At 37.2% G+C, this 15,642-nt stretch overlaps 1 protein-coding gene across 2 annotated transcripts in view; it reads left to right on the top strand.

Moving 5' to 3' along the window:
• Positions 1-12,039, top strand: part of LOC129565441 (protein wingless) — a 31,268-nt gene extending 19,229 nt beyond the window's left edge. Inside the window, exons 3-5 of one of the 2 annotated variants that reach the window (XM_055440380.1) lie at positions 5,792-6,093; positions 9,717-10,009; positions 10,169-12,039. In XM_055440380.1, coding sequence (XP_055296355.1) covers positions 5,792-6,093; positions 9,717-10,009; positions 10,169-10,475 — 902 coding nt within the window. In that variant the 3' untranslated portion in view covers positions 10,476-12,039. Of the gene's footprint in view, positions 1-5,791; positions 6,094-9,716; positions 10,010-10,165 lie in introns of both variants that reach the window. The other variant, XM_055440379.1, reaches the window with a different exon arrangement.
• Positions 12,040-15,642: the final 3,603 nt, after the last annotated feature.

Here is a 15,642-nt window from a genome sequence, read left to right as displayed (position 1 = left end):
TCCGCACCCAATGTGTCTTACTCACATTGGGCTTATCAATGTGTCAACATCGATACGATTGTCGTTTGAAATTCGGTTTAACTTTTATCATCAATTTTATTGTTCACTTTCATGTAAACAACGACAAAAAAAACTGAAGGAAATGTGTTAGCAAATAAATCTCGGCTTTAGGGTGTGAATCAGACAAGTGTTTGAATCCTTGAGTCACACACACACACACATGCCGAACCGATTTCGAATGAATTCATGTTTGGTGTGTGCTGATTTCATCAAAGCGAATAATAAAGTCATAAAAATTCCGTATTAGCATCAGGTGAAGATGAATCAATGACATCGTAAATATCAATTGTTATGCAATAAATTGCGGCACGGGGAAAAAAATGGTTCCAGCATTAGATTGAAAAGCGAGTCATGTTTCAAATTTATTTGCCATCGGAATCATAATCACATTGACATAAATCATAAAAGCGAGCGAGTGAGAGAGGAAAGAGATTGAACACGATTTGCGGTGTTTCAATTTACCGTTTGTTTGGTGTGTGTGTGTGTGTGTGTGTATGCGCGCGCAACACCAAGTGTTCTGCTTGCCGGATAAAAATAACGAAGAAATGTATCAACAAGTCAATTTATTTGAAATATTTGCGCCGAACCGAAATATATCGATTTTATGCGGCAATATGAGCGTGTTTGGGATTCTCTCTGTTGAGTTCAAGCAAACATATTCATCCGCAATATGTGACCATCTTCAGCTTCAGTTTCAATTACACATTTATGGGGGCAACGCGAAATGCATGTTGCGATCGAAGCCATAACTCTAAATTTTAACATTCAAACTCAACGAACAGAGAGCGGAAAAAAAAATTGAAGCCACACGAAAATATGTCCGTGGTAAGCGCTTAGGCATTGGCTTGGTCTCGCTCTCAACATGATTTCAATAAATCGATTGAAATGTTTTAGCACAACGACGTAAATACACATTTTATCGGTTGTTTGGTGCAACAATTCACATCGACACATGTGTACAGCATCGTTTCGCATTCAGAGTGTACTCTCGGCCGCGCTCACTCACACAGCCGACGAAAAAGCCCAAACAAACAAGCAAATGATTGTTATTAATAGTATTTAATGTGAAAAGACAATCTCTGCTCAATTCGCATTTTAAAACGTCTATTTTAGCATTTCGTTTCGGGGTAATCCAATTCGCTAAGCCAAAAAGTGCGATGCTGTCGAAGATCTTTCCTTTTTTTTCGGTGCGCTGAAATCCGAGAAAACTTACATTCAAACACACACTTCATCGTTTTGCACACCAATCGCAACGAAGCAACGAGCACATTTCGTGCGAGCATCATCATCGCACGGCTTCGTCTTAATTTCACATTATTTTCACTGGACGGGCTCTCTCTCGCGCGCACGCGTAAAAAATGGAATTTCATTGCAAAAACATTTATATCATACAAATGCGATGTTTTTATTATTAATGTTCGCTTAGTATTTGCAACAATATTGATTCAGTCGCGCGCACAACGGCGGCGACGCGAGACTTTTCTTCGGGTGGACCCGGTGTGTGTTCGAGTTTCGCATGCAAATTGTGCATATTAAATCGCTCTTACTGCACTTAAATGATAATAATGTGTACAATAATAACAATAATATTCGAACACACATTATCTTATAATCTGTGCGGTGGATATCCTGCTGTGTTCGACAACAATAACTGTCGACACACAGGTTCTCTCGTTCTACCTCTCCCGCTCTCGCTCTCTGTCTCTGTCTCTGCTCACTCCGTTTGCTCATATATAAAAATGTATGTACGTTCCGTGCGAGAGCGAACACGAAATGCACAACACACAAGATAAATAGCAAAACAATACTGAATCTGCGTGCATTTAGCGCAACTTCATCGATGAAGCACATTCCGTTCAATGCAATTCTTTGTTCGAACAGCGAACTTTTTCTTCTTGTTCGTTATTTCTTTCATTTTTTCTGTTGTTGATTCGATCGAAAAGCGAACATTGGCGCTCGCAATACTGACATAATTGATTTGTCGATGGCGCATACAGTATACGATATTTGTTTTTCCAACACAAAATCATTATTTGTGTGAAATTCCAAGTTATCGACACTTATCGAATGCATTATCAGCTGAACATTTTTTTTTGTACAACAAGCTTAGGTAAATTTCAACCGAAAATTCCCGTTTTCTACATAAACTTAAGAAATTATTTAAAATCAAAATACAATCATTTGACCAGATGTCGACACAGATTTTTTTTTTCATCCTGTGGATTTCGTGTTAGAATTTTGCATGTGGATTTCAAGTCAAGCTAGCGTTAAAAATCAAGTTCGTTGAAATGTGTGTATTTTCTGCATTGCATCGCTTCGAATGCGTTCACGCTCAGTCAACGAAGAAGAAAAGCCTAGAAAATAGCATAAAACAAAAGCCAAAGAGCTCACAAAGAGCACAAACGACAAATGAAGTGAAACGAGATGAACCAAAGAGGAATAGAAGTCTTCACTCGGCTTGAAACCGGTCGCAAACACAACGAAAATGTCCGAAAATTTATAACTTTATTATGATCAATTTGGGAATGGTGTTGATTTTTCTTCGACAAGCGTTTTACGGTTGGTTAGTGTTTGCAGTGCGTTTGTTCCGTGCAAAATCCATCGTAGCCATACTGGGTTCCGGCAAGAGCCTGAGTATGTAAAATGTGTGTCAAAAAGACAAAATCGAATTGGTTAATTTATGAATTTATTGCCGTTGAGCCATAAAATGCTCTTTGAGACACAACACACAATTGTGAAATTAAGTGAAAAAGGGAAGTGCAAAAAAGGATGCTGACAATTCTTGGTGTCGTTGCATTGTTTAATGGATAGTGGGCTGGTTTGTGCCTGTCGCAACGCAACGCAAAACAAAATGTCTCTGTGGCGTTTTTGTTTCTCGTTTTTTCCCTTTCTCTTTACATAATATGTGTAACATGATTTATTGTAGCTGAGGGTTTTGTTTCATTCACTTTTGTCAAACGTAGAGCATTGTCTACGGTATCATGTGCGTATTGTTCAAATGATCAGCAGTAAGAGTTTGCTGAACCGAGCACGGTAGTCATGTGGTCATCATTATCTTTCGTTTAGGCAAAAGCAAATATTTCGATCGCTTTGAAATGTTTCGAATGATTTCACATAATTTTTTTTCGTTCCGTTTCAAGAGAAATTGTCTCTAGTTGATTGTACGTTCAAAAGAGTGCTCATTGTTGTGATGACTGAAGCAAAAAAAAGAGAAAAAAAAAACGGATTTATCAAGAACTTGGAGAAATTCCAATGATCACCGTTGTTGCTGGTGTGTGTGTGTGTGTGTGTCACAAGTGATTTTCTCATTGAACGAGAGACAAAGTGAGTTGAGCTATCGAAAAAAATGCGTTAAGATATTGTAATCTCTGTGCTACTACGATTTATTGAGAAAAATGCCACCAAAGTTGGTTCTCTTCCCATCACGTGAAAGAAATGCACGCAAGACCATGGATCAAGACTCAAGCCTTTAAGTATGCACTATGGCCACACAGCTGTGTCTCTACTTTCCCATTTGCACAATGAAACGCATTCATTTTTCATTGTGGCCTTCGATGACAAGGCGCACACAAATCGAAGTAATAGAAACCACAACAACGAAACTCAATTTGTAAACGAGAGAGATTCAATTCAATTAGCACATTTTCGAGACACAAAATGCTCAATGATTGTGCACTTTCTGAGCCAACCTGTGCATTCGTCAATGTGTTAGTGCATTTAATTAGTTGCAGTTATCGCTTTGTACTCACAACGTTTTAAAGAAGGAATGAAAAAAAACACGCCGGAGTAGAAGAACGGAATGCTCAACCCATTTGATTTGCTCCAATGCATCCGTTCGACTCTGTGTCGATCTCTTGTAAAATGAATGCCTGTCGATTGTGTTCTCTTCTGTAAAAGTTTTTTTTTTTCATCGTCGTCGTCGTCGTTGTTGTTGTTGTTCATATCATGATAGATCAGCTCGGCTGAGCTGTTGTCTAACTGAATTGTATTTTGTGAACGATGAAAATAATTTGAATAGTTGAAAAATGGATAAAAATGACTTTAGTACATTCAATGTGAAGCAAAGCGTATTTAGTGGTTTCTGATGCTCGTTTAATAATGACGATGGTCATGTCATCGACGATGACTCGTCACATTATTATGTGGCTAGCACATCAATTTATTACCGAGAATCAGGCATCCTAGTTCACATACGGTCATGTGATGATTTGTTGTTATCTTATTTCTTCTCTGCCTGTGCGCGCGCGCACACACACCGGCAACTGACAAAGATGACGACAAATCACAGCGACCTCAGTGAAAAATGAGTTCACTTCACATATTTTTTTGTATCTCAAGCTCAGAGTCTATTCAATCAAATCACAATAAAATAAAAATTACTTAAAGAACTCAGAGAAAAAAAGCGAAGGAATTCTGTAATTATCGCGTTCAAGGTCCTTTTGCTTGAATCACCGATTCACACGCAAACTCATAATTTCGATGTCCGAAACCCCGTTCCGAAAGAGCAGAAAAAAAAGAAGCAACTCGCCGTCGTTTGTCTTTGAAAATATTTGCAATCAAAACAAATTCCGAATAATTTAATTCCGTGAGCGAGAACGTGTTTGAACTTCAAAAATTTCGCAGTTAACGCCGACAGTTCGGCAGCCAAAACATTTCAACAACAACAGCAACAGCCACAGCAGCAGAGAAAAAAATGAAACAAATATTTATACTTTGACATTATACACACATTTTTCCACCGCGATGCTTGTATTTTTTTTCACGCGCTCATTAATAAATTCGTCATTGCAGCGGCGGAATGATTGTTGTTTTCGAGTTACGAAAATATGTTTGATTGTTTTTAAAATGTAACATCTTATGAACCCTCCTTTTTTCACCGCTTCCTCCGATGAATGAATTCAGATGCTGATTTATTGATTGTGATCGCATCACTTCAACAGCACAGCACATTTTTGCACATATCAAGTCGTTAATTTGTTCTCGTTAAATTCGAGAGATGCTCAGACGCTCCATTGTATTTAAATTGTGTTCATTGTCGAAAGAAAGAGAAAGAAATGCACGGGGCACGTTAGAAACTGAATGCACACGTACGTGCACATTTTGCAATCTTTTTCATTAACATTCTCTTAACTACTGACTCTCTGAGTACTATGTTATTGTCCTGGTCGCAGAGTTCTCAGGTTCAAGCCAGCACTCAACATCTGATATGATTGCGTACGTTCAATTATGCGGAAATTGCTTGAAATCGCCAACTCAACACTCACTCAACCGACTCCTCCATTCATGCTCGGCTAGAAAGTGACCATTTTTGATGAAACTCAAATTGAGTTGGTGGAATAGTGATTTCGTCATGAGTACACTCATAACTTCACAACCTTATGCTTCGTGACTTCGGTTCCGTTTCGAAATTCGACGAAATTCATTCAGAGTTATAAAAAGGTTATTCATGACAAAGATGACGAGTAAGCCCACTGAAATTCATTCATTTTGTATCAAAACAACTGAAATTCAACGAAATCATTCATTTTGAAGTGAATTTCATTCATTTGACCAGAGATGCTAAGTGTAATTTAATTGAATTTAAAAGAAAACCACAAATTTGAGCTAAAATAGAAAGAATCCTAAGAAAAATGAGTTAATTTTCAGTTCGCAAAAATCCAAATTTCAATCAAATTCACAACTATAACAGATGAATCATACTAATCGGTTTGTTGTTGAATATTTTTTCCAGGTTGTCGTGAAACGGCGTTCATTTATGCAATAACAAGTGCGGCTGTTACGCATTCGATTGCCCGTGCTTGCAGCGAAGGTTCAATTGAATCGTGTACATGTGACTACAGCCATCAATCGCGTTCGCCACAAATGAATAACATGGGCACACCGACGGTTGGTGTTCGTGACTGGGAATGGGGTGGTTGTTCCGATAACATTGGATTTGGATTTAAATTCTCGCGCGAATTTGTCGACACCGGTGAACGTGGTCGCACTCTTCGCGAGAAAATGAATTTGCACAACAATGAAGCCGGCCGAATTGTAAGTATTCAAGCCCTTTTATTTTATACGACAAAAAAAATGAGAGGAAGAGAGAGAGAAAAAAATCAGCTGATTTAAGAGATAAACGATTGTTCAATTTGCGCAACAAAATGCTCTGCTCCGTGGCTAATTTGTTCGCGTAGTGTCTGTTCACATTTTCACTAAAAATTAATTACATTCATTCATGTTCATAACAAGCGTGTACAAACGAGTATGTCGTTGTTGTTGTTGGTTATTGTTGTTGTTTTTTTCGCTCTGCATCGCATTCGTACATGCATTTGCTGGTAATTAAAGTAAAGTCGAACGATTTACAACAAAACGCCTCAATCTAAAATCGTGTTCTGCACTCATCGTTCATACCATGGACAGGGGGAAAAATTATCGATTTCGCTATACTATGATTATTCATTTTGCGATCTGCTCTTTCTCTCGACGGGGATAAGAGGCCGAGCTGAGAGAAAGATGAAGCATGAGAGAGAGAGAAGAACGAAGAAAAAAAAATTATGTCGTAAAAATGGCTAACAACAAAATCAGAATAATTAATGTGACTAGGTTTTTAATGCAATTCGCGATTAATTCACGATTATGTTTTATCGATATTCCTTAATTGACTTTATGGACTGTTGTTGGTCAGTTGTTATGCATTTTTTTATGATTTGATAATAACATTCTGCTTAGGTTTTTTTCTCTTCTCTTCTCTGCGGTGCTCTCATGCAAACGCACACTCTTACTCACTCACAGACAAGTGTGTAAGTGTTTTGAATTTGTAACTATTTTCAGAGTCTATGTCGACTGTTTTTTTTTTCGTTCGTTCGCTCGCTCGCTTATCTATTTAGCTGGAGGTGGAATTGGTTTTGAGTAGTTGAGAGTTTGCGGTTGCCGTGTGTGTTAAACCACCCAAGTCGTTTAGATCAGCACATTTATTCATTTAATTTGCGCGTGGTGATTCGCAATGTGGTTTTATTCTCTTTTTTTCGTGTTCGTCATTCGCCTGTTTTTTTCATTCTTGTCACGGAATTTTATGTTCATTTTAAATTTTACTTAAGCTGTACACACATAAGATTAAATCGTTGCGATGACAGCTGCTAAAATTATCCCGTGAAAATGACAATTTTATGAAAAAAAGCCTGTCGATGATTGAAAATTTGAGAGATGCTCCATTGTATTGACACAAGAAATAAGGTTTCCAATCATCTGAATACGCAAACGACTTTGATGACTTTGTTGAAATTTTTTTGCTATAAAATTTCTCTCCGCCGAAGAATCACTTTTTCTGCAAGACATTTTTGTTGAAGATTTTATTTAAGATTATTTTTTTGCTAAAAAATAATTATGTCTTCCGAAAAATTCAATTTTGCCTCTTTTTTTTGAAAAAAAAAACTTTTTTCCATCTTAAACCTCCTAAGTCAAAGCTTATCACCGAAAAATTGACATATCATATTTGAAAATTCAATTATGGTGTGCATCAATTGGATTAGTGTGTGTGTATGAGTGTGTGACAGATTTGGTTCTTTAGTCTCTTTTCCGTCACACCAAGATAATTCGATTGAGTTTCGGCTCAGAAACTACTTAATTTTTATGGTTGCTTTCTTTTTCATCTCCTTACCCCGTCTCTGTCTCCGATAGAGAGTCGAGAGAAGAGTAAAAACAAAGCAAAGAGCCCAAAAGCGTTTCTAAATTATGTTGTCTCTCGATGTGCATGGGGCTTCGATATATATTGAAGAAGAAAAGAACGGTATGTGCAGATGAAGTAGCTGAAACAGCATTAAATACCTATAAAGATACGAAATATTGATTACGAATCCAGTTTTCTTCGGTTCATTCTCTTTTCATTGTCGACTGGAGAGTTACTAAAACGCCGTGTCCATGTATAATGAATGGTGCGACAGAACATCACCATACTGAGCAAGTATTGAGAGTCACACGCACCCAGTCGCACACACACCGCCACGAAGTGATGATGATTTTCTCTACACTCCATATCTAGAGAGAGAGACGGAATGAATTAGAGTAAGGAAATGTGTATGCGAGTATTAATGCGTGATAATAATTTAATTTAATTTTAATGGAATGATCAGTGAGGCAACTTTCTTTCATGCGACGACGTGTGCGCTAGTTTGGAATGCACATCCGTGGCTATTAGTTAATCTCTCATCCTGTCTCTGGATGAAACATACAAACACACACAAAAAGAAAGAAATATTTATATGATATCATTTATTGCCGCAGCTGGATCGAGAGAGAGAGAGAGAGTCGCACGATGAAGACGCTCCTCAGAATGGAACCAAGATCAATGATCCGAATTTCATCGTATGCTTTGATTCTAATTCGAATTATTTACGATAAATTTATGATTACATTTTGGCGTATGTGCAAACAGACACTCATTCACTCGCGCTCGCACATTCACACAAATGCACTCGCTGTCAAATGACAGCTCAGCACAACATTCGATTGGCACGATAAACAAAAACATATGATTGCGCGCGTTTACAACATTCATTTACATATTGCATAAATTATTGTCTTAAAAACCCCCTGCTGTTGTATTTGTGGTCGCGCGCGCGCTTGCTCACTGCACTCACTACCACTTCCTTTTGTGGATCCATGCTTTGCTTCGCTTCTTTTGCATCAAAATTCCCCTCTCCTCCCTGGGTGGAGGACTGGATCATGGAGCAAATGCAAACATTAAGTATTTGTAAATTGTAACGTTATTGCGATTGAGATGAGAGTGTGGCGCGCATTTGGCTCAGGATGTTGCTGAAAGGCGATTGTGTACCAGATTGCCCTCTCTCTTGCACTGGACGCTGTTTTTTTCAGCACATCACAGCTCTGCGAATTCCAGTGTTGAGGTGGTACGCGTAAGGCAAAGCACAGCGCACTCTCACACACTAACCGTGATGCAAAGACACGAAATCAAAACGATCATCATGGATTGAGAATGAAAAAAGACACATCTACACACAGCTTCGTTCTATACGATACGATACACATATATGATGCAATGAAAGCCAAGATGAATGGTTTAAATGATAATGAATTATAGCTTAATAAACTCACATTATGCGCTTGATCAATTTATATTTCGACTCGAAAAGGATCACATTGAATGCGCTCGCGCGCACATACGAGTAAACCGTGTACACGGGATAAAACCGCAAATCATCTAAATAATATCGAATGGGTACACCATTTGTACGATGTGAGAGAGAGAGAGAGTCTATGTGCGGCGCTGTGCGGCCTGACTACATCATGAACCTAGAATGCAACAAAACCTTCTTTTCTCTCTGTCTATACGTAATGAACTCATCATCTTTCCGTTTGTTTGTGCATGGTATTTTCTTCTGTACCATTTGTTGTGAACATGAAAATAATGTAATTCCAACGAAATGAAGACATTTTGTGCTGTTGGAAACTATATATGTATTGATTTTATGGACACGACACGAATAAAACATACATACAAAGTCAATTCCATGCCAATTCTTTGGTTAGTGCCTTTTTTTTCTCTCTGTCTTTCGTTGGTTTGATACATGAATAGTGTCAATTTTTAGCAGTTTCATTTTGTAATAAAATCTCTTTGAATGTGATTTATTAAATCGTTTTCTTTCTTCCATTCGCAGCATGTTCAAAGTGAGATGCGTCAGGAATGTAAATGCCATGGTATGTCAGGATCATGTACAGTGAAGACATGCTGGATGCGTTTGCCAAATTTCCGATTGGTTGGTGACAATCTGAAAGATCGATTCGATGGTGCATCACGTGTTATGATCAGTAACGGTGCGAATGGTGTCAGTGAAAATGCCATCCAACACATCAACAGTAACAGTCTTCAGTCAAACAATATTGCATCCAGCCCAAACAGTATTTCATCCAATTCAATTCGCCGTGATCATCATAAACGGAAAAATAATAGGTAAATTTCAAATTCTTCCTTTTTATTCCTTTTTATTTTAAATTCCATTGAATGAAGAAAAAAAAAACGAAAAAAAAAACAAAACAAAACCGACCCATTTCCATTCATCAACAAAACTAATCCGTTGTCTTTATTCTCTTTTATTGTTGTTTTCAGTAGATATCATTTCCAATTGAAACCATACAATCCGGATCACAAAGCACCTGGTACCAAGGACCTGGTATACTTAGAGCCATCGCCTGGATTTTGTACGAAAAATGCACGATTGGGCATACAAGGAACCAGCGGTCGCCAGTGTAACGACACATCAATCGGTGTGGATGGTTGTGATCTAATGTGTTGCGGCCGTGGCTATCGAACGCAAGAGGTGATTGTCGTCGAACGTTGCTCGTGCACATTTCACTGGTGCTGCGAAGTCAAATGTAAACTATGCCGAACGAAAAAAACCATTCATACGTGCCTCTAAAACAAAAACAATATTGCTCGTAGGTGGAATCAAATTGCATTATTAGCATCTAGTTAGTGTAGTTTTTGTCGTGTGTAAGCTATAACATAGGGTTTTTTTTTAGCAGCGACACGTGCATTTTGCAATGCCTCACTTGAAATCAGTCTGAATAGAGAAACATTTAAGTTTTGCGAACGAAAAAATTTTTAGTAAAACTTGCTTTTGTATAGAAAACAAAATTATTCGAAGTGACAGTATTAAACACCCAGTGCTTATTTTTTTATTTCTTGTGCGTTGAGCAAAAGGAGTAAAGTGAATCGATCGAACACACATACACATTCATTCATCTAGTTTAGAATTGGGAACACGAATAGCGGAAATGACGAAGACTGATTTTTGTACATAGTTTTTATTCCTCTTTTTTTCTTGTGCGTGTGGATGTTTTTTGTAAATTTTTTTACTACTCCAGTCCAAAAGTCATGTGCGATGTGCGAACATCGTTGGCTTTTTTGTGGCGCATATGTGCCACTACTTAAATTAGACATACCCTTCTTGATTCCGAAGAGAGAGAGACACACTCTCTTCTTTATTTAAAGAGGAACAAACTCTTCTTGCCGTAGAGAAAGAGCCAACACATTCATTTTATCAATTGCAACACAATCAGCTTATCCATTAAATAAAAAAAATAATTAAATTATGTGTGTATATATTATATGCTTGGATTGTTCTAACTAATACGATAAGAGTAAGAAACACAAAAACTATACGTAATATTTAATTTATATGGAATTTGTAGCGTTAGACTGGCTCTGAATTCAGAGCAAATGGCGACAAGCACGGAAATCCAAGTGAATCTTCGAATAAAAAAATGTCCAACTGCTTCAGATAGAAACTGGATGTTTTAGACACGCACGCTCATCACAACACATTCATATAGATCATAAGTGAATCAAAACAAAAGCAAGAAGAATTCAAAACGAAAGCAAGACGAAAAAATTGTTCATGAAAAAAAACGAAAACAAAAATTGTTGATATTTGTACATAAAACGATGTTTAAGCTAATTAAGATTTAAGCCTAAGTAAAGTAAAAGAAAGAAGAAACAAAATGTCTACTTCAGATTCTTTTGAAGGTTCTCATGTCAGCGCTTTTTCTGATTTAAACTAAGCATAAACATAATAAATTGTATTTATCACTAAACCTTAAGATGAACACAAAGTCTTAATTTTGGATGTGAACACGTGCATTCAAACCTGTGTGACCTAATGAAACTAATGTAAAAAAAACGAATCTAATAATCAAAAATCGCATAGTCTCTATCTAAAACACAAAAAATGTAACTTGGTATAATTTGTATTGCTAGATACCCATCCCGAATAAGTGTTTAATTTAAAATGCCTAATTTATGTCTAACGGAATTCACAAACAAACAAAAAAACATATTTTCTTTTCATACACAATTCGAATAATATTTTATATATATACGAAATACAAAAGATACAAAGTAATTTTTTTTGCAGAGCATTTATGATGATGAAAAGAGAAGCATGGAGAGAATGATAAAAGAAAAAAGTTTGTAAAAATAAAAATTCTGTTTTATCGAAGAATGATCGTTTTTTTTTTATTATTTCGGATAAGAGAAAAACTCTCGTTTCTTTTGGATTGTAGATGGGAGAGAATGAAAAACACACACACACACACTCTGCATAAAGATTTATATATTGTGGCCCGTTGGTGACATTTATCAATGTGACGATCAAAGGTAAAGTTAACAGGATTATTCATTTTGAGTTGTAATCGATCGAACAAAAGGAAACTTCCCAATGATTCATCGATCGTATGGGACTGTGGCTATGTGTCGCGTATTAAGTTTCGCATTTGTTTGTGCTGCTGCTGCTGCTGCTGCTTCGCTTTTGTTCATGTGTTCGACTTTAATTGATCTCATTCCATCTCTTTTGCTCGTCGCTGTTTCTTTTATCAACCAAGAATGCTACGCGAACTCTTGGCTTTAATGAGGATTTTAAAAATGGCAACAACAACAAAAGCAGCAGCAGCAATCGTCCGCGAACCCAGCAAAAGCAATTTGCAAATATGCTCACAGCGCACATACACACACACACACATAAACCATGGACGAACGAATGAACGAAAAAAATCGCAAAATACCTGAAATAAATTCCAAACAAGAATTTTACCTTTATATCAATTAGCGATTCACTAATTGAATCACTATAGAGAATTTATTCACTCTTTTTTCGGTTTAATGTGTGCGCCTTCTGTACAAATGGATTTCTCTCTCGGTTTTTCTCTCTCTCGATCATATCGTGTGCCCCTTTTTGCACATGCTGCTTTTTTTCCAGGCCGTTCAATTCGGATTGATAAATATTTTCCCATTCATGTTATTGCAATTTATATTTAAAAAAGAATCAATATTCGCCTTACACTCTATTTGAAGCCTTTTTGATCTTTTCGCTTGGTGTGTGTGTGTGTTGAAATTTGAAAGGTTATTTCATTGTGAGTCGTTTCGTTTTCTTTTTTGCATATCTGAATGCTGCTTTTATTGATCGAAATTTTTCGTTTTTGTCGGACGTAATTCCACTCATCGATACACAACGAATTTATTCCGCTCGAATCACTTGTCTCTCCTCGCTCCGGCCGAGGTGACCTGCACCGATACAGATTTAGATTAATTTGGATCAATTTTTTTCTGGTTTGGTGCTTGGCTCTTCCCGAATCCATGGCTCTTGAAATCCATGGGAATAATACGATCGATCGATCGGCGGTGTGCACATTGTAAAATGGTAATTTCTTTACATCATTTCACATTAAACTGTAATCGTTTAATTTGTAATCGGTTTCGACACATAACAACATGACTCTTGTCCTTTTCCATTAATTTATGCAGTGTGTGCTGTGCTGGGTGCATTTCGGAGGAGCTCGCTCGTTTGGCATCACATTGCTAATACCTTTCGATATCATCGATACATCAAGCCACAAGTGAATGGGTATGGTGATCGACTAAAATATAAAAAAGGATCGCTGAAAACGTTGTTTTTTACGCCGATCAAAATCAACGAACGAAGCAGCAACAACAAAGATGCATGTTGTTGGTTGTTGTTGGTTTTCTGCTTTGGATACGTCAGACCATTTGTGTCTGGCTGGGCCAGATTTCGGACGAAGATTGCTCTGCACACATCGTGTAATATAATACGATCGTTTTATTTGGGCGATTTGAAGTAAAGCCCATGGAATTTGTGTCGCTGTTCACATAATAAAACATAAACATTCCATTAATGAAGTTAATCGCGCTCTGCGCTCAAACCAACATTCGCGCAACTACCTTTTGCTGCTGCTGCTGCTGCTGCTGCAGCCGATTATTATTTTATTATACATCAAACATTTGCTGTTGTGCTGCTGCTTTATCAGCCCAAAACCGAATTGGGTAAGTTAATCTCGTTCGATTCGGTTGACATAATTGTTAAATTGAAAGAAAATCATAATTAATTAGGATTTAATCAATCCAAAATACGTGCACTGAATCAGAAAGAAATTTGCGGAAAACGAGACAAGCCACCCGATTTATATTGATGATTAAGCCCGCGTTGACATCCATACCAGAATAATATTGCAATCTATAGCAGAAAAAAAGTAGCGATGAAGAAGGGAATAAAGCGTTCGCATCGCCTAAAATCGTTTCAATGTTTTACCGTTCATTTCAATAGAGGATTTATCGCCGCGAATTTGGTAAATTGAAACTGTCGTCGTATCCATAATGAGCATTGATGCCCATGTATGGTTTTTGGTTTTGAAGGCTTTAGCATTTTTAGTTTTTCTTCTTCTTTGCCTCGGTGTTTGACTGGCACGACTCTCCTGTTTGAGATTCGTTTTTTTCCACTGTGTGCGCCTCTCGCACAAATGCATTCGATACCACTAGGTGCAGCGATAAGAAGGAAGAAATCAACAAATCCGATATGCGGTAGACAAAAACAACGAAATGCGATATCATTTTTTTCCATTAAGTTTTTCTTTTCCTTCTTGATGATACATATGGAAATCAGAACGCATTCTATTCACGATCACTCTAAAATGTTTACTCACAAGAAATAATTTCGCATCAATAATTTAAGAGGAGGATGATGCACCGTACAAGTCTTTTTCGCAGTTCCTCTGCAAGATTATAACTATACGATGATCAAAGCCCCTTGAAACATGCGACTTATGTGACAATTTTCCTTATATTTTGTATGAGAAATCAGCATCGGCTGAAGAGGTTAAAATTGGTCAATGAGGAAATCGTATCTTCCTATTTTTCGATAATCTATCGACATACTTGATCTAGAGCTATTGATATGACTTGATGTAGAGTTTCAGATTCACTTGTGCGTTCTAAACGTTGATCGCGATGATTTTGTCACAAAATTTGCAACAGAGGAATCAAGATATTTGAAGTCATTTCAAAATATTTGATGAATATTCAAAGATTTACCTTCATTTATAGAATTGTACTATGAGAAAAGAACCAAAAGATGATTGACGAATCCTCAGTGAAGATTACCCTTTAATGATTAAATTAACTAACACACTGCATAAAAATCATTCGTAAGTTCTTTAAACGAAATTTCCTTCAATCAAACTGTAAATCTTGTGCACTTCGTTATGTAATTCACGCGAAGATTTCGATCGCACATTGGATCGAAATCACTGCAAATTGATCAGTGTGATTTAAGCTTTGCAGTAAGTTTGCGAGCGAATCTGAACCGGTAAGCATCTGTGCGAGTGTTTTCTAAAGGCAGAAGAATCATTTAATTACATTGAACTGAACATAAATGCACAGACACTTTGTACACACTGCAATCGAGTTCGGCCAGAAATTTACGATTCACCGCTGTTTGCGAAGCTGGGCACCAAGAACCACTCGGAATTCAATGAAATAACGATGGAAAAAAAATGCATCCAATTAAAATTCTAAATGTTGTAAAAATTTCTCTTGTAGCCTTGTTGCGGTTTGGAATACAACAGCAATTTGCTCTTTTGATACCGCAATTTGATTAATTTCGCGTATTCAATCGCTGGGTTTGGAATGGGCCGGGCGGAAAAATCATCAATGCAAAATGTGCTACTCGCTCAATGAAGAACAATTTTCGTACATGCATTTTTCCACACATTCGATACACATACATATATATATAT

Source organism: Sitodiplosis mosellana, unplaced genomic scaffold (assembly GCF_009176505.1).
Source record: "Sitodiplosis mosellana isolate CC-2019 unplaced genomic scaffold, AAFC_SMos_1.0 Smas_scaffold_2, whole genome shotgun sequence".
Taxonomy (NCBI): Eukaryota; Metazoa; Arthropoda; class Insecta; order Diptera; family Cecidomyiidae; genus Sitodiplosis; species Sitodiplosis mosellana.
Note: the sequence above shows the minus strand (reverse complement) of the source record. Positions and strands in the feature narration are given on the sequence as shown.